The sequence below is a fragment of the Peromyscus eremicus genome, chromosome 8a, assembly GCF_949786415.1.
Source record: "Peromyscus eremicus chromosome 8a, PerEre_H2_v1, whole genome shotgun sequence".
Classification (NCBI taxonomy): Eukaryota; Metazoa; Chordata; class Mammalia; order Rodentia; family Cricetidae; genus Peromyscus; species Peromyscus eremicus.
Window position 1 is genome coordinate 101,540,455 of NC_081423.1, and position 19,655 is coordinate 101,560,109.

Genomic DNA, 19,655 nt, shown 5'->3' on the forward strand with positions numbered 1-19,655 from the left:
CTTTCCCATATGCTTGGAATTGTGTAGACTGTCCACGGTCCCTGTCACAGTATGAGTGCTGTATAATACTTGTCCTACTGCATTGTGTAGGGGACTGGGACAAGAAAGCAAAGCTGGCCTGGTTTTGGTTTGTAGTTGCTTGGCTTTGGAGAGACAGAGGGCCTGTCCTACAAGACTTCACACTCTAAATAATAGTCTGCTCCCATGGTTCTGACACAGTGCAGCTGGCCACTCCCTTGTGATTGGTTGGTGGGGCCTATCTGCAGTACCATACATTTCGATGCTGCTGGTGTAGTCAAAGCTTACACTATCCCAGCCGCTTTTCTCCAAGACCTAGCAGAATGTGCTCGACATGCAATATATTTGCAACTGTATGTACACACCATATCTCCCACCTACTACCTATGATGCAAAATGTTCTGCCAGACCTTGGATCCTAATTTATGATTGGGGAAATGAGAAGAATGTGAAAAATACATACATGGGTACAAAATGTCCCAAACTCTAGCTGCCCAGAGATAGGTGCATGCTTCTGCCCTGATGCCTTCTCAGGGATCAGCTTCAGTAGCCATTTTATGTAGCCACTTTAAACCGAGTCTTGGGGAATTGGTCAACCAGAAGGGAGTTCTGAAAAGAAAACGGTACATACGCAGGCCTCCCAAGCCTAGAAGGACTTTTAATTGTTGTTTGCTCAGAGCATGGAACCCTATCTCCAAGTCTGAGGATCTGAGATGTGCCACTGCAGCTAGGGAGAATAGCCTCTTTCAGTCTTTACCATGTCTTCTCTTCCTTTGCAGAGCAAATGAGGACAGAACACAGACTGGCCATGTGTTGGGCGGCCCGCAGCCCGGCGATGCAGCTGTGGCACCTGATCGAGGGCTGTCCCCAGTGGTCTTCATTCTCACTCGGCTACTCACTCATTTGGCTATGCTTGTGGGGGCCACTCAGAATCCCCAGGTACTTGTCATAAGCTCCTACACAGCCCTTTTGTCTTCAACCTGCTCACCGGTGCCTGTGGAGTAGGAGTACACTGTTGGTACCCAATCTGCCAGGTGACAGAAACCTAAGGTCTCCTGACCTTTTTCACCACATAGAATGGGTGCTTTTCAGATTATATAAAATCCATTTCTTTTTTTTTTTCAAAGATTTATTTATTTATTATGTATACAGCATGTATATATGACTGCAGGCCAGAAGAGGGCACCAGGTCTCATTATAGATGGTTGTGAGCCACCATGTGGTTGCTGGGAATTGAACTCAGGACCTCTGGAAGAAGAGTCAGTGCTCTTAACCTCTGAGCCATCTCTCCAGCCCAAAATCCATTTCTTTTTGTTTTTCCCCAGACAGTCTCACTATGCAACCCTGGCTGTCCTAGAACTCACTCTGTAGACCAGGCTGGCCACAGACTCAGAGATCCACCTGTCTCTGCCTCCCGAGTGCTGGGATTAAAGGCACGCACCACCAAGCAAGCATTTTTCATTTTTACTAGTATTTTTTTCACAGTGCTCCAGAGGTCAGAGTTCTATCACTGAATGATACCTAGCCCAGTTTTTTAAAACAGACACCAACTAATTTTCTGTGTTTATGAGACTAGATCTCATCTGTACAGAGTGTAAGGATCAGATCCACTTTCAGAGTGCAGCATGAGGAGGTAAGGTCATCCATGCTGTATCTCCTTCATATCAACACTGGCCAAGAGGACAAAAAGTTCAAGGTTAGGTCATCTACTGTCAGACAAGACCACAGCTTGCTTCTACCTGTCTCCTCCACCTCTGCCGTTACATCACGCAGCTTAGAAGACAGCCTCTGACTTGATGCTGGTGTCTTTCTCTTCCTGGCCTCTCCCGAGCTCACATTTCCTCTGTCCATGAGATATTCTGAACATTTGTTTCCTCGCTCCCAGGCCTTGATCAGGATCATTAAGCCTCAGGTCCCAGACCCACAAGCCTTCTTGCAGCAGCACATCCAGAGAAACCTGGAACAGCTAACCAAGATGCTGGGCAAGAGTGCAGACGAGACCATCCACGTGGTACACCTCACCCTGTGCAGTTTGCTCAAGGAGCAGCACCCGGTGTTTGGCCAGAGTAAGCAAAGTGGGCAAGGGCTAAGCTGGGCTGAGGATCACTTCCCATGACTCCTGAGTGAGTGAAAATTCAACTTGAGCTAAGCATGGTGACCATAATCCTAGTACTTGGGAAGCTGAGGCAGGGGTATTGTGAGTTCAATACCAGTATGGGCTTCACAGTAAAATCATTTTTCAAGTAAACAGAGATGGGATGGGAGAAAAAGCATGAACTCTTACTGGGGTGAAGAGGTTGCTCTGTTGCCCCACCCACCCACATATCTAACAAGGACCTTTGACCTTTGCCTCTCGGAACACACACGTGCAAACCTATTGTGTTGGAGACACATGTCATCCAAAGCAGGTGACGTGTGCCCAAGAATCAGTCACTATCCTTGCTTCTGCTCTTTACTGAGAATTCCATGGCTGTGCACTAGCCCCATAGTTGACAATGGACTGTTTCCATGTACACTACTTATTCAAGAAAAACAAGCACTGCTCACTGAGCTGATGCGTCTGTCCTAACCGTCTAAATCTACTGAGAAAGGTAATGAATGTCACTGGAGATGGCATTATTGAGAATGACTTTGTTTGGGGTTTTTTTGTTTGTTTTCTGAGATGAGGTTTCCCTGTGTAATAGCTCTGGCTGTCCTGGAACTCACTTGTAGACCAGGCTGGCCTCAGACTCAGAGATCACCTGCTTCTGCCTCCCAAATCATCAATGTGAAGAGAACTGTATGTTTACTTTATTAGGATGGGGGTGCACACCTGCCTCACATGTGTACGTCAGAAGACAACTTTTAGAGTTAGCTCTCTCCTTCCACCTTGTTGAGAGGAGGTCTCTCTTGTGCTGCTGCTTTGCAAGGTCAAGGCCAGCTGGCCTGTGAGCTTTGATGTGATGCTCCTGTCACCAGCTCCATCCAGCTTTTGAAGTACCTGAATAACAGGTGCAAGCCGCCACATCAGGTTCTCTGTGGGTCCTGGGATAGAACTCAGGTTGTCAGGCTTGCATAGCAAGTGCCTTTACCCAAGAAACCAACCTTCTAGTCCACGGTGGGTTTTTTGTTTGCTGTCTTTCTGAGACAGGGGTTCTCTATGTAGCCTTGCCTGTCCTGGAACTAAGTTTGTAGACCAGGCTGGCCTCAACTCACAGAGTTCACCTGCTTCTGCCTCTGGCATGCTGGGATTAAAGGCATGTGCCACCATGCCTGACCTACCGTGTTACTTTAAAATTATGTAATAACAACAAAAAGTGCCACCTGCAAACAGGAAACTCACTCCTCTTGGCCTGCCTCCCCAGTCGGATTTTCAGGGTATTTACTATTTAGTAAAACCTCATTTTCCTGAAAGTCCATTGTTTTGGTGTGAGGGAGTCCTAGAAGCCTGCCACTACCTCAGGATCTACACCACCCACACTCCTGGGTCCTGCCTGCTCTGGCTGTGGGTCTGGGGTAGCAGCTGGAGTGGCTGGTGGTGGCAGCAGTGGGCTCAGAGGAACTGAGGGGGAGGTGTCAAAGGTGGCAGCAGCAGATGATTGCATCAGGACTCAACATCCTCAGGGTACTTAGGAAAGTACATCCCCCACATGGAACGTTCTGTTGGCACGTATTTTATGCTTATTCTATGCAGGCTGCTATGGCTCTTGTTCTAGGGCAACCCACACATTCTTATTTTATTTGTAGGGAAGTTAAATTTTAGTGCAGAATTGTCAAGCAAAGCTTGCAGAAACAACTGGGAGAAGCATTTTGAAGCTCTTCTTCTACCTGAATTGGAGGTGAGCTGTCACTGTCACTTCTCTGGGATAGGAGGAGGGTCTCCCACATATCTGCTGAGCAGACTTTGCCCATCATCCCTGGGGAAGGGCTGCAGGAGCCTCTACTAAGCCTCAGATTTCAGTATCCTCAACCTATAGCCTGTTTATCATCACTGTGGATGGCAGGAGATGAGGGTACAAAGCAGACCTGCTGTCCTATAGAGAGACACGCTAGGATGCACAGCAGCTGGAGATGAAGTACTCTTCTGTCAGATAAGAACATCACTGAGAGGAAGGAGGCATACCACAAATGAAGTGAGGAAGGAGATGAAAGAAAAGCAATGGGTACAGGCCTCTTAGTCCCCCTGTATACAAGGAGGCAAACCCCTGCAACAAAGTACAGTTGGATTGTAATAGAAGTCAGCAATGGGACAGGCAAGATAAGGAGGGGAGCCACAGTAAAGTTATAGGTGTCCCAGCCTGTGTGCAACAGTGTTGCAGTCGAGAATTCTGTATCATTTTCTTCATCCAGCATCTTGACAAAACCTTGGCAGCTGTAAATGCTCTTATCAGCCAAGATGAGCGCATCAGTTCCAACCCCGTGACCAAAATCATATATGGGGACCCAGCAACCTTCCTGCCTCACTTGCCCCAAGAAAGTGTGGTTCATTGCTCGAAGATTTGGAGCTGCAGGAAGAAGATCACAGTGGAGTACCTGCAGCATATTGTGGAACAGAAAAATGGCAAAGAAACCGTGCCTGTTCTCTGGCACTTCCTCCAGAAGGTAAGGTACAAGTGACTCCTGGGTGACCTTGCTTTTCCTGTGCAAATGATTCCCAGAAACCAGGAAGCCCTGAACCTTTGTTCAGAATAGTGGTTCCTAGGCTAGAGCTCTGAGCAGCTGCCAGTGCTGTGGCTCTAATGGAAAGTTGGTAGCAGAGACTCAGGAGAAAGGGAGGTCTTCAGCCCTTGCCTACAGTCTCAGACAATCTGAAGCATAGTCACATGTAAAATACATGTGAGTTGATCAGTGGTCATCTGAAGAGAACTTGAGGGCCAGGAGGCTACCTGGCCACTCAGCAACAACAAAAAAGGTACAGGTCTCGAGCCATGTCTCATCCTCTTGACTTGGAGTGGATGGCTATCTGCAGTGCGTGCTGACTGCAAATATTATTAAAAATGTAAAGACTTCCTCCCAACCTTTAAACCTTCTAGGCATAGACTGAAGTTGGGAATGTGAGCTGGAAGCAGGTTGGAGAGCTATGAGATGCAGCAATCCTGTCTAAGACCCAGAAACACACACAGTTCCTGTATCCACTGGATTTCTCGTCCACAGTGGTCTTTTTTATTTCCCTGAGGACCAGTGTTTGTGGCTAGCACAGTGATTCAGAAACTCCTGGTGTTCACTAAAGTAACCTCCTCCTGTCAATGCTGTGACTTCTCTTGGGTAGTTTTCTTTGCCTGAAGGAGGTCAGGTCTGAGGCTTTGGAACAATAGCCACTACTAACTGCTTGGCCTTTTGCTTACAACACCTTCTCACACACTCAGTCATATGGGTACAAGAAACCATTTCTTTATCTTTATAATTTTAATAATGATAATTATTAAATATAAAAATATATACACTAAGGGTTTCTGTGTAACATTTCTACACATGCACAGAGACTGCACTGATAAATCCAACCTTCCTTTTACCAACCTTTCTGCCTCTTCCTTCCAAATGCTGCTCAACAGATGGGCTGAGCAAGTGGTCACATGATCAAATCACTATCTTTCTGTCCACATGGAACATGATGGACCAGTGGAGTAGAACATGGAACATGATGGACCAGTGGAGTAGAATGGTGATTACTGTCCTGCCTCTAAGTCGACTTCTCTTAGCCTGTACATATGAGTGTGTGGTATTTATCTTTCTGATTCTGACTTACTTCATTTACTAAAGTGACCTCTTGCAGCTGGAGAGATGGCTCAGCTGTTAAGAGCACTGGCTGCTCTTCCAGAGAACCTAAGTTTAATTTCTAGCAATCACATGGTAGCTCACAACCATCTATAATGGGATCTGATACCCTCTTCTGGCATGCAGACAAGCATGCATAGAACTCATGTACATAAATATTAAAAAACAAATGTAGCCAGGCAGTGGTGGTGCATGTCTTTAATTCCAGCACTCAGGAGGCAGAGGCAGGCAGATCTCTGTGAGTTTGAGGCCAGCCTGGGCTACAGAGTGAGTTCCAGGAAAGGTGCAAAGCTACACAGAGAAACCCTGTCTCAAAAAACAAAAAAAGAAAACCAAAAACATAAAAAAATGTTAAGTGACCTAAACCAACTGTATCCATTTTTCTGAAGATAGCAAGATTTTATTCATCTTGTACTCTGTGGCTGAGTGTCTGCCTTTGAGATATATGACACACATTCTCTGTCCATTCATCTGCTGACAGACATCTAGGCTGAAACTGTCTTAGCTCTTGTTACTAAAGTCACAGAAAACGTGGATGTGCATATGTGTCTTTGGTCTATTGATCTCATTTCCTTTGAGTACATAACCAGAAGGAAGGCTAGATTTGTGGTAATTAACATTAAGGTTTTGAGGACCCTCCATACTCTTGGCCATAATAGCCGTTCTAATTTACACTCAACTACAATGTTGCTCCCTGTTCTCCACCTCCTGGCCAGCATCTGCCACTTGCTCTTTCCTTCACTCGCCTGCTGACGAGGGAAGCAGGGGATGGTATTCAGCGCAGCTCTGCTTGGTCTCTGATAACTAGTGATATGTGGCATTTCTTCATATACTTGTTGGCCATCTTTTCTTTGGAGAAGTATCTTTTCAGATCATTTGCCCATTGTCAGTGGGATTGTTCGGATTGTTTTGGAGTTCCTCACATACTCTGCACATGATCCTTTTTAAGGCAAACGGTAAATCTTTAACATCTATTCTGTAGACTGTCTTCACCCCATCGACTGCTTCCTTTCCTGAACAGAAGGTTTCCAGGCTGGCAGAGCCCCACTTGTCAATTAGTGCTTTTGGATTCCTGCCCAGAAACCAATCTTCACTTCAGCATGTTTCTCCTGTTTTCTTCTGGCAGTTTTGGGTCTTATGTTTAGGTATTTGGTCCATCTTGGGTTGATTTTTTTTGTACCAGATGAGACAGGATTCAGTCCCATTGGATTTCAGCACATAGGCTTGGCTCTGGGTGGGCTGTGTGTAGGACAGTGTAACACTGCAAGCCATTTGTGGGTACTTACAGAAAGAATGGGGTGACCCTTTTCCTGTTTCTAAATTCTAGGGTACATCACTATGTAAAATGGAACTCTGACCAAATGAAATCAGCACACCAATCCCCCAGCACTCACAAAGTGTACGTGCCTGACAGCATTCCTTAGGTGAATAAGAGGCATCACTACTAAACCATCTTCCTTTCTGCAGGAAGCAGAACTAAGGCTGGTGAAATTCTTGCCTGAGATCTTGGCCCTGCAAAGAGATCTAGTGAAACGATTCCAGAATGTTTCAGAAACGGAGTACAGTTCCATCAGAGGTTTTATTGGAAGTCACCCACCAGGTATGACTCTGCCCAAGCTCTAAAAGGAAATCAGGACCCTCTAAGTTTAACAGAGGAAGGGACAAGGGCTCAGTAACAGGTGTGATGTGCCTTAAGCTTTCAGCATGAGGTGAGGCGACACTAATCCCAGCTAGCTCAGCTGCAGCAGGAAAGCAGAGTTAGGTCTGTCCAGAGCTTGTACCGGGTGGGTCAGAAGTTGGCTGTGTTGTTGTCACGGTTCTTAACAAATGCTTTACTCAACAGATGGGCTGATAAAGCAGTTCCAGGATCGGATCACTGTCTTTCTGTCCACATGGAACGCGCTGAGGCGGTCACTGGAGACCAATGGTAAGTGTCCTCCCCCCAGCAGAGTGTCCCAACAGGATGTGCTACACACACACTGCTCCGAAGCTCAGCTCTACCTGTCACAGCCAGTACCCTGCAAGCTCTCTGGGTGTCTTCAGATGGGGGCTGTCTTAGAGTGACTAGTGCTGTGATGAAACAGGATGACCAAAAGCAAGTTGGGGAGGAAGGGTTTATGTTGCTTATTTCCGCCTCAGCACTGTTCATCACCAAAGGAAGTCATGACAGGAACTTAAGCAGGGCACAAACCTGGAGGCAGGAGCTGATGCAGAGGCCTTGGAGGGCTACTGCTTACTCTCTAGCTCCCCACGGCTTGTTCAGCCTGCCTTATAGATAGAACCCAGGACCACCAGCCCAAGGATGGCACCACCCACAATGGGCTGGTCCCTCCTCCATCAATCACTAATTAAGAAAATGCCCTACAGCTGGATCTTATGAGGGGAGGCATTTTCTCAATTGAGGCTCCCTCTGAATTCTAGCTTGTGTCAAGTTGGTATAAGACTAGCCAGCATAGAGGATCTCAGAAGTATGATGGCATTAGATGCCTCCATCTTCTTGAATCCATCTCTTGAAAACTTGTCAGCATGTCTGTTAGAGGCAAGACCTTCAAACGAGCACCCTGCTCTGTGTTAGCTGCTGAGACCAAGTCTGTGTGCCTCTTTCCCTCACCTTGATGAAACAGCATGGGGCAAAGCTTACCTATCCGCTAAGGAATAACCCTGTCCCATTTCCAGGTGAGATCAAGCTACCAGAAGACTTCTGCCGCTCCGAGTTGGATCTGGATGCTGAATTTGAGGTCATCCTTCCACGCCGACGGGGCCTGGGCCTCTGTGCAACTGCCTTAGTCAGCTACTTAATTAGCCTGCACAACCACATGGTCTACATGGTGCAGAAGTTCTCTGAGGAAAACAACAGGTGTGTGCACAAGGCAACTGATGGGGGTGCTTGTCCAGCCCTAGGCTCCTGAGCGCCTGCCAACTTCTGCTCTTCCATGGCGACCTCCCTTAGGCGCTCTCTCCAGAATCTGCCATAGATAAACAGCTTTCACCTGCTCAGACCACAGAGCTGAAGCAGGCGTGTCCCCACGTGTCCGCTCTCGATAGCAATCGTGTGTCTGTGTCCCTCAGCTATTCTGTAGATACCTCTGAGGTTACTGACCTGCATGTCATCAGCTATGAGGTGGAACGGGACCTGATTCCACTGATTCTCTCCAACTGCCAGTACCAAGTGCATCAGGGTGGAGAAACCTCACAAGAGTTTGACCTAGAGAAAATCCAGCGGCAGATCAGCAGCCGCTTCCTCCAGGGCAAGCCCAGGCTGACCCTCAAGGTAGGCTGAGCCTGCTTCTAGTTATGTGCTTGGTATGTCTGTAAGGAATAAGAGACCCTTTGTGTGTTTTGAGGAACACAAGTGTGCACTATACCACCCACAATTCCCTCTGGATCATCTCCTTGCCACCCAGAGCATGCATGGCCACAGCTCCATCAGTCTCCTGGCTGTGGTGATCTGAAGATCTTTGTACCACAATCTGCACCTCAGTCTCCCAAAGGCAGCCTCTGGTCTCAGTGGACTTAGCATTTAGTTTTTCTACCATAGTTAATGACACCACCAAGGCACTCTGCCATTGTTGCCCTGGTCCTCAGCACTCTATGCCCAGGGACCAGTGTGCCTTCTGTGTGTCCTCATCCTCTAACTGCCATAGCCTGTCACTTTGGCCATCTGTCCTGCTGCTCTCTGGATCATCTCTGTTATGGATGTCCTGCATGGCATCCTACTGCCTCCCTTTACCTGCCACCAAAGGCCCTGTGGCCTGGCTCCAGCTCAGATTTCCATTACCTTACCTCAATTGTCTGCCCTTACACATAGGATTCCTACCACCCACGGCACACAATGGCAGAGCCACATCTCTGTTCTCTCATCTGGAGAGCTGGTGATCCTTCCAGTCCAGTCAGATACATTACATATAGGTTTACTTGTTTCCAGAGACATCCACAAGTTTGTCACATAGCCTCCAGTTAAGCTGTGGCTTGGAGTCCAGAGCTATTTCTGATTCACTCTGACAGCCCTGTTGTCTGAGGTCTATACTTAAGTTATTGAAGAATGAGCTGTCCCCTCCACCTGTCCCTCCCGGGGCCCCATGTATACGCAGTGGAGTGCAGTGTTCTCTCAGGTGGTGTCTTTGCAGCCACCGTAGCAGGGCTGGCACCTGTGTGTCACTGTTTCCAAAGACAGTGTCTTCAGCAGACATCCCGCAGCAATGCTGCCTTTCCCAGGAACGCCCTGAGTAGCTGAGGGCCCACTGTGCATTTCACCTCTAAAATGTCTCTTTCTCAATTTAGGGCATACCCACCCTGGTGTACAGACGTGACTGGGACTATGAGCATCTCTTCTTGAACATCAAGAACAAAATGGCACAGGTGCTCTTGACAGCCCTCTATCCACTACAGATAGCTCCAGCCTCATCCTGTGTCTACTGTGAGCTCCAGCATCTCAGTGTTTGAAGAACCCGGGACTCCTGTAAGCCCAGGCTGTCTACACAGGGAAGCAGGGCAGCAGTTCACCAAACTTTCTTGTCAGTTTAAACACACTGACGAGCAGGTTTCTTAATAACATATCACAGTTGTGTACGCTGAGGCTAAACAGCCAGAGGACTTCAGTGTGTCCCTGCTCTTCCCTAGCAAGTCTGAGAAAGAGCTGAATAGCCATGTCTCCTCGTAGGGTTGTTTTTGTTTTGTTTTATTGGTTTGTTTTCAAGACGGTTTCTTTGTGCAGCCCTGGCTGTGTTGGAACTCGCTCTGTAGACCAGGCTGGGCTCAAACTCACAGAGATCCGCCTGCCTCTCCTTCCCAAGTGCTGGGACTAAAGGCGTGCACCAGCACTGCCTGGCTATAGGGCTGTTTTGAGGTTCCCTGAGTTTGTCTCTATTTCTGTGGAGTTGGAGGGCTGCCTGTACTTAGTGTACACTGAGAGTCAGCCGTGTGCTTTCTGGAGAGCCTGTCCCAGCTCTAGCTTGAGCAATGACAAAGCTAACCTCTTCTCTCTTGATGAGAAACAAGAAGCCCAACCATAACCCTAACCTTGCATTTTGTTCCCAGAACCCACTCACCAACTCAGCCATCAGTGCCATCAGTGGACAGCTACAGTCCTACAGCGATGCCTGTGAAGCTCTGTCTATGACAGAAGTCACCCTGCGTTTCCTGAGCACAGCTGGCGGGGATCCTGGCATGGACCTGAATGTGTACATTCAAGATGTCCTACAGATGGGTGATCAGACAGCTCTGATTTCAAAGGTAAGTGCTAGTGCTGAGCCTGGTGGTATATACCAGTCATCCCAGTACTCTGGAGGATGAGGCGGGAAGATTGCAAGTTCAAGGTAAGCCTGGGCTACAGAGTGCGTTCCAAGCCATAGTAGGCTACTAAGCAAGACCATGTCTCAGAACGGGGAGGGGTGTCCTGTTGAAAGGTATTACATGGGAAATCAGCATGGCTTCCCACCTAATTCCACCATGCATCAATGTAGGAACCCCAGAAAAGAGAAAAATCAAGAGCATTCCTCACACAGTCGGTCCACCATGCACACAGCACACTTGAGACAGCAGAGTAACTAACACATGGTCCATGCTGACCATCTAGGCTGAGCTCACCATCTGTGAGCACTGCAGGTCTGCAGTGTGTGATATCATGACTGTGTTGCTGCGGAATGAGGAGACTGTTAAGGATGGGCCAGGTGAACTTGTGGAGAAGACTGTCCCACAACAAGAGAAACAGAATGTGCTCAAGACAGAAATGGGGGGATGTGCCTATGGTGTGGCACATGGGTGACACATGTGGGACTTCTGCCTTCCACTGAGGTTCTGTGTCTCTTTCAGGCCTTAGACAGATGTCAGCTCAGACATGTCATTGCCCTCTGGCAGTTCCTATCTGCACATAAGTCAGAACAGCGGCTGCGGCTGAAGAAAGTGAGTCTCATTTGCTTTCCACTGCGGAGGGAGCAGGAAGAACCCAGGTCCCCCAGGTCTTAATGTCCACTTGTTGATCTTTACTTCAGGAGCTGTTTCGGGAAATTGATGTGAAGTACAAAGAGGACCTCAGTCCGCAGCACGCCAGGCTCCTCCGCACATTTCTGAATGAGGCAGGCCTGGACGCCTTCCTCCTGGAGCTCCATGAGATGATTGTGCTGAAACTCAGAGGCCCCCAGGCTGAAAGCAGCTTCAACCCCAAATGGAGGTATGGCCTTGTATAGCTGCTGGCAGAATGCCCTGTTGTCCAGTGGCTTCCCCTGGACTTGAAGATAGTCCTAACTTACCCAAGACCCCTTTTCTGCTCATTGTCCATGCCTTTGGTATTTTTGTACCTGTGGTTTTAGTTTTCAGTTTTCCAAAACAGGATTTATCTGTGTAGCTCTGGCTGTCCTGGAACTCTAGAATTCTATAGACCAGGCTAGTCTCAACTCAGAGATCCATCTGCCTCTGCCTCCTGAGTGCTAGGATTAAAGCGTGTGCCACCACTCCAGGCTTCTTTGGTTTTAATTTCTTGAGTTTTCTATTTGATGGTAGGAGGTTAGGGAAATGGCCCAGCAGGTTTGCTGGTTGCACAAGCATGGGGACTTGTGTTTAGATCCCTGGCACCCATATCAAAGTCTGGGTATGACAACATATGCCTATATCCCCAGCACCGGGGGTGTGGTAGAGAAAGACAGGCAGATCCTGGGAACTTGCTGGCCAGCTGGCAAAAAAGTAAGTTCCAGGTTCAGTAAGAGATCCTGTCTCAAAGAGAAAGTGGGAAGTGATAGAGTAAGATACACAATGCAGTCCTCTGGCCTCTGGATACACATGCACAAACATGTACATACATGTACATACCACACACAGAAAGGGCAGGCAAACAGGAAGGAAGGCTGGGGATGTAGCTCATTGGTAGAGTGTTTGCCTAGCATGCACAGAGCCCTGGATTCATCCCTCAGTGCTACAGAGATGGGGCATGGTAACACACACCAATAATCCTGGCACTCAAGAGTTAGAAGCAGAAGACTACATGAAAACTACAAACAAACTCATACCTTCTCCTTATAACAAGTAGACTTATTATATCAAACAAGTGTTCACTGTAAAGTTGATTAAAAGCCACACCGGTGTGTAAAGGCTACAGAACACAATTAGCCATCTCTCCCAAGCATGTCAATCTAACGGTCCAACACCAGCTTCTCCTTTTCATGTGCACATCCCTGCTGTGGAGGCACTTAATGGCTGGGCACATTTTACACTCATCAGTCATTCGTGAATGATGTTCTTTACTCTTTTTCCTTAATTTGGGGACTGTTTATCTCTTTTCAAAGTTTTATTACACATGCTTGTGTGTTTTCCCTGCATATAAGCCTGTGCACCACTTTAATGCCTGATTCCCTGGGGTGGTCAGAAGGATTCTGATCACTTGGAACTGGAGTTAGAGAGATGGTGTGAGCCACCATGTGGGTGCTGAGAATCAAACCTGGGCTCTTTGGTAGAACAGCCAGTGCTTAAAATCACTAAGCACAAACATGTGCCCCAGCCCTGGCTGTTTATCTCATAATGGTTTGAAAAGTTCTTTGTATAGAACAGAAATTAACCTTTTATCAGTATTATATAAATGATCTCAAGCTTTAGTTTTATCAAGTGAAATCTGATGATTTTTCTTATAAAGTATCTATAGGGAAATACACAAGCAAGAGTCTGCCTTATCATGCCCAGGATATAAAACAGCCTCATGTTTTCTGCTGCTACACCACGTTTGTCTTATTGGCCAGTTATGTGTGGTGTGAGGCAAGGACTAAACTATGCTCTTTCTCCTGTCTTTCTGCTTTTTGAGACAAGGTCTTGCAGCCCAAGCAGGCAAAGAACTCAATCTTCCTTCTAAGAGCTGGGGTGATAGGCATGTGCTGCCTGTTCTTCTAAACATTCAAACTCCAGCTTTCCTCAGTCATCATTTTATATTTTCTCTTTCCTTCCAGAATATTATATGGCATATGCCTGTGTACATCTGTATTCTCTAAACTTAGATGAAAAGTCTCTACTGGCCTAGACTTAAAATACTATCCCTGTTCTCCTTTCTAGAATTTGCAGTCTCTTACTATAAGAGTAAGAGAACACAATGGTGAAGCTTTGATTTTTCCACATGGCCCCACTGTTCACATTAGCCATGCCAAGAGCCATCTAGCTCTGCTGTGAGGCCAGCTCCCTCCACAGGAGGGTTGGCCCTGGGCTTCCACACCAGTACAGGAGTTCAGCTCTTGGCCTACCTAAGATTCTCAGTTTGTCTGTTCTTGGCTGGTATCTTGGTCCACTGGATGGGCTGTGATGTCACAGAACTCTCTCTTGTCCCTTGGTTTCACAGCCTCAAGGACACTCTAGTAAGTTACATGGAGACTAAAGAGAGTGATGTCCTTCCAGAAGTGGAATCCCAGTTCCCAGAAGAGATCCTCATGTCCAGCTGCATCTCAGTGTGGAAAGCTGCTGCCACACGAAAACAGGACCGGCAAGCGAGGTAGAGCATCTCAGCCTTCAAACATGGCTGGAAAGAAGGTCTTCCCTCCTCCATTGACAGGTCCCAACACAGGCTGTGGCCTTTGTGAAGGAAAGTGTGGACACCGCACTGGATTCAAAGCTTAGACACACCACACAAGCTGATGGCTTTTTGAGAGCCAAGCTATTTTTGGAACATGCGCCTGTTCCAAAACTTCCTCGTGTATGGCTATAGAAAATTGGTAATCAACTGCCTCTTGTACATTCCAGAAGAAACAAAGAGAATCACAGTCAGCTCATGACCAACACTGATCCTCTTAAGGCCGCCAGCCTCTTACCTCATGTTTCATGGCCACTTGACTGCATAGAGAGAGAACACGGGGGTGGTGCGTTTTTTTCTATTCTACTATCTATGTAGAATAGAAAGAATACATGTATTTGTTCTTCCAGTCCCTTAAGTTTTGAGTACTGCACACACATTTCTTGGTTTCCAAGCTGTATGAAAACTGCCACACTAACCCATGGAAACCCAAGGTGTTTGTATAAGCTGTAAGGCCACATGAACAAGAGCTAATGTCGACCCCACCATAAGTCACTGCCAAATTACAAGGGAATAAAGCCAAACACTCAGTGAGAACACTGGACTGGGAGCATAGAACAATGAATAAAAAGAAAGGTATTTGGGGAATGCTGTAGAGAGTTACTGTGTAGTTGTCCAATGAGCATTCAAAGTGGTCTTTGCGTCCCTGAGTACACATATCTGGCCCTTTCTTGAGTCTCAGCCAAGGCTGAGTACCAAGCAGTTTGAGAGAAGGCTGGAAACGAGCCCACCTGTATTGTTCTGCCTTTCTCGCTGAAGGTGTTGCCTCTTTGTGTTACAATCCACTCTGGATCCCCTGATCCCTCTGGACTAATCCTCTTCCTGGCACTCACCACCATTTGTAGTAAGAACAGCCAGTGTTTACAAGCTGGAAGTCATTTCCTTCACAGAGACAGTAAACTGGACTTTGAGCTGCAGAAATACAGACTGGTAATCAGGAGCACATCTATGGTCACAGCACCAACAGGAGATGGATTATGCTCTGTTCTGAATTCTCCTCAGAGCCTGATGCAGGGACCAGACCCTGCAGTAACTCACGTCAGACTGTATTCCCAGTGACAGTGATCATCTTACTCCAAACCATGAAGAGCACCTGTCCCAGATGTCTGCATCCCAGGTTCCCTGCAGAATGGATGTTTCGGGGTGCAAGGCTACTGATTTTCCCAACTTGGCCTTGAAACTCCTGTGATACCTCAGATTGGGGTTTAACTCGCCCTAGCCATCAGAGGGCAGCTGAGCCCTCTGTTTCTTGCTGTGAAGGCCTTTTTTGGCTTTGACCTAGGCATTTTTTTTTCTGTCATGAAGAATTTTAATTAAGATGTTTCATTTTGTATGCTATACTTTTAAAGCCTTAACTGTCTATGTAGTGTTACCATGTCTGTATAAAATATACAGCCCTAACACTGGCAAAAGTAGATTGCATTATTTTTGTTATACCCTTTTAATAAACAAGCTTTACTTCTAAGAGTCCTTTTTGGGCCGAGGAGATGGCTCAGCGAGTAAGGGCACTTGCTGCCAAGCCTGACAGTCCTGGAGACCTGTATCAGAGAAGAAAGAACTTGCTCCTCCAAGTTGCCCTCTGACACACACAAACACACACACACACACACACACACACACACACACACACACAAATGCAATAATGAATTTTTAAATATTTCAAATCCTTCTGAGTTTACATTTACAACACACAGACCTTGGCCAGGCTTTTCAAAATGGTTTTGTGTTTCTGTGGAAGTTCCCCTGCTGTAGTATCCAGTAGGGCTCAGAATAGAAGATCTATACTCTAGTTTAGGACGTGGGCGATATATTTTTTTTCCTCAGAGCAAAGGGACAGCACTGCTCTACTGGTTCTGCCAGAAGAAACCTCACTGAAAACAGCTACCACCAAATGGGGATGAGATCCGACTTCAATGAAGTGGACTGTGGATAAGGAAGACCCCTTAGGAATAGGAAATAAAGGCAAGGAAAGAGAGTAGTAATTCAAATTCTGTGCCTTTGCTAAACCATTGAAAGATTTGCCATTTGTTAACTGAAATGGCCTTGAGACACTTGAGCTAACAGAAAGTTCCATTAATAAGCAGGAACCATGAGGGGAGCAGTGGCTCAGAGGGCTCAGCCAGGTCACTCAAGTGGCCCAGTCTGGGTGCCCAGAGTTCACCAGTATATGAGTGGGCACGTCTCTCAAGTGGTGCTGTTGCATGACTTCCTGGAGAGCCATAAGCAAACATCTGTTCACCCCAGACAATACATTGAGAAAAGACCACAGAAATGAGTCCAAACAAGTCTAGCTTAGGTACAGGCAATCACTGAAATGCTCAACCCTGCTTGGGTAACAAGTAATCAAAGCTGCATCCCGGGGCTCCCTGACCAATTTACAGGCATCTCCACAAGTCTCTCCTCCCCCAACAACTGCTCACTACTTATGTAATTCCGGGACAAGTCTACTAAGCCTTGGGGCTTTGCGGGCTTCAGAGCCCCGTGGGTTTCTCCTGAGCCTCCCACTGCCCTTCAGGAACCAGTGTTTCAGTTAGGAAGAAAGAGCTCCACAACAGATGAATAAAGTGTTAAACATCAGGCTGCAGAACTAACTGAGCCTGGAGAGGTGCTCAGTGGGCAGAAGGCCCTGTGCCAATACCAAGCATGCAGAGACTAGCATCTGCATTGCATTCTGCACTTTTCTGCTCCTTTCGCTTGCTAATTAAACCTGGGCGCAAGCATTCAGGATCCACACACAACTAGAAATGGAGCAAGAGCAAAGCGGCTTTTCCAACAGCAACTCCAGCCACTCACGCCTCTCTAGCGGCCCTCTGGTAAAGCACACCAGTGTTTCATCTGGGCAGGAGTGGGGAGGGGCAGGTGCAGCCCTTTCACCAGCCCCCTGGCTTGGGAGCTCTTCCGCGGTGCTTCCCTTCCCACACAGACATACCCATCAATGCTCCTTTCAATCAACACCTCAGCCATAACTTCCTCAGGACCCACAGAGTCTGCCCCATTGTCACTGGCATGAGCAGCTCCCAAACACCAAACTCTACCCTGAGCACTCTAACAAAGCCAGGCCGGCAGCAGACCTGAGGATGGGTGCTGGCTCTCCAGCTCGATGATGACAGACCAGCCACTGGACCTCTTCTAACTGCAGTTTCCTCTTCTGCAAAATGCCTCTCACGTCTGTGGTAAGATAACACAGGGTACATAAATACCAGCGCCATGCCTGGTGCTCAGTGAACGGGTGCTGTGGGATGTATGGCAAATGTGTTGCTAATTAATCAATAAAACACTGATTGGCCGTTGGCTAGGCAGGAAGTATAGGCGGGGCAAGGAGGAGAATAAAGCTGGGAAGTGGAAAGCTGAGTCAGAGAGACACTGCCAGCCGCCACGATGAGAAACAGCTTGTGAAGATGCCGGTAAGCCACGAGCCATGTGGCAAGGTATAGATTAAAGGAAATGGATTAATTTAAGCTATAAGAACAGTTAGCAAGAAGCCTGCCACGGCCATACAGTTTAAAAGCAACATAAGTCTCTGTGTCGGGTCTGAGAGGCTGTGGGACTGGCAGGTGAAAGAGATTTGCCCTGACTGTGGGCCAGGCAGGAAAACTCCAGCTACAAACGGGACTTTCTCTCCCTGCTGAAAACCTGCTGCCTTTCAAGGTCCTGTCGGTTGTTACAGGAAGCCTTTCCCAAACCATAAACTCTAGTTTGGTCTAATCTAGTCTTTCATATTTTCCTCGGGAAATGTATCTTCAGACTACGTGACTTAGGCATACACTTCTGAATTCTCCTAGTGTTTCCCAACATTAGTTGCTGCCTTCAACACCCCCTGGTGTTGGGACGTTTATACCTGTTGTTCCCTCTGCCTGCCACATTCATACTCACATTCTCTTCTTTGACCTTTTCCCTGTCTGATGGACTCCAATCATTCCGTCCCCCCAACGACCGTCTCTCATCCCCTTCCTCCCCTACCGGAACCAGTCTTCCCAAGTCCCCCCTACTTCCCGGTGTCTTTTGTATGTGGCCCACTGAGCCTCATTAGAGCTGCTTGCATGAGCATGGGTGGGAGGTTATTTACTGAAACACGCCACACCACTGAAGAAAGTGACAGTCCATCCCCCAGTAACTATTGAATGCCACAGTGCAGGGAGGAGTAGGGCAACTGCAGGTCTAAGTATCACTCCACACAGGCTGTGCCCACCTCCAGTCAAAGTCCTCTTCCCATATTTACTGCTTTTCCCTCACACCAGCACAGCACAATTGCACATACTCTCCCATCTTGTGGCTCCCAACTCAATGCCAGCATTTACCACAATGCAGAAGGGAGGGGCACTGGGGAAGTGCTTGTCTAAGAAAAAATATGAACTATCTATTTCCAAAGGAAGTGCCTTAGATTCGCTCAAGTTTACCAGAGCATATAGAAGCAAGAGGTTCCAAGCCCAGCCCTTCCAGCTGGCACCTGCTTGCCTAGGCTCTCTTAACTTGTCTTAAGGTAAAAACAAACCTGTAATCTAGAGCTGGAGAGATGGTTCAGTGATTAAAATGTGTACTGCTGTTTCACAGGACCCACACTCAATTCCTAGCATACATGCCAGGAGGCTCACAGTCTCCCTTAACTCCAGCTCCAGATCTAACTCCTCTGGCCTCCACAGGTACCTGTACTCATGACACAGACTTATGTGAATAAAAATAAAATGTTAAAAAAAATTAGTCTGCTGAGCTGATATCATAGAGAGGGAAGGACATACATTAGATAAGGCTCTGTGTCCTGAACTGATAAAATGGTCATTTGGGGGAAGAGGCTATACTAGACACAGGAAGATTATACCTCCTTAAGTGCCCATCCAGTGGGGAATTAAAGGGACAGACAAGTGCAATTAGGAATATAAAAACTACAGTTCTTCACCAAATCGTCAGACATTAGCCAGTTTTGGGTTTGTTTTAGGTTGACTCCCTCTGGTGGCTAATCTTGGTTGTCAACTTGACAATCAACTAAAACCCAAGCACCTGTGAGGGATTTCCTTGCTATCGAACAATCCTCTTGTACACTGTAAAGATTTATCACTAGAATTGGTTTAATAAAATGCTGATTGACCAGTATCCAGGCAGGAAGTATAGGCAGGGCAACCAAACTAAGAATGATGGGAAGAGGGAGAGTGGAGTCAGGAGTCACCAGTCAGATATAGAGGGAACAGGAGATGAATGTGCACCATGCTAATAAAGGTACTGCCATGTGGCAGACTGTAAATAAGGAATATGGGTTAACTTAAAATGGAAGAGCTAGTTAGTAATAAGCCCGAGCTATTTGCCAAGCATTTATAATTCATAAAAGCCTTCTGTGTGTTTATTTGAGACT

General features: G+C 47.1%; 1 protein-coding gene across 1 annotated transcript in view; it reads left to right on the forward strand.

Moving 5' to 3' along the window:
* Positions 1-15,650, forward strand: part of Rnf213 (ring finger protein 213) — a 102,453-nt gene extending 86,803 nt beyond the window's left edge. The window contains exons 55-67 of the mRNA XM_059270763.1: positions 798-957; positions 1,904-2,084; positions 3,745-3,836; positions 4,348-4,599; positions 7,240-7,372; positions 7,616-7,699; positions 8,449-8,629; positions 8,842-9,043; positions 10,054-10,131; positions 10,810-11,004; positions 11,584-11,673; positions 11,763-11,941; positions 14,084-15,650. Coding sequence (XP_059126746.1) covers positions 798-957; positions 1,904-2,084; positions 3,745-3,836; positions 4,348-4,599; positions 7,240-7,372; positions 7,616-7,699; positions 8,449-8,629; positions 8,842-9,043; positions 10,054-10,131; positions 10,810-11,004; positions 11,584-11,673; positions 11,763-11,941; positions 14,084-14,237 — 1,981 coding nt within the window. The 3' untranslated portion in view covers positions 14,238-15,650. The remainder of the gene's footprint in view (positions 1-797; positions 958-1,903; positions 2,085-3,744; positions 3,837-4,347; positions 4,600-7,239; positions 7,373-7,615; positions 7,700-8,448; positions 8,630-8,841; positions 9,044-10,053; positions 10,132-10,809; positions 11,005-11,583; positions 11,674-11,762; positions 11,942-14,083) is intronic.
* The last annotated feature ends 4,005 nt before the right edge of the window (positions 15,651-19,655 follow it).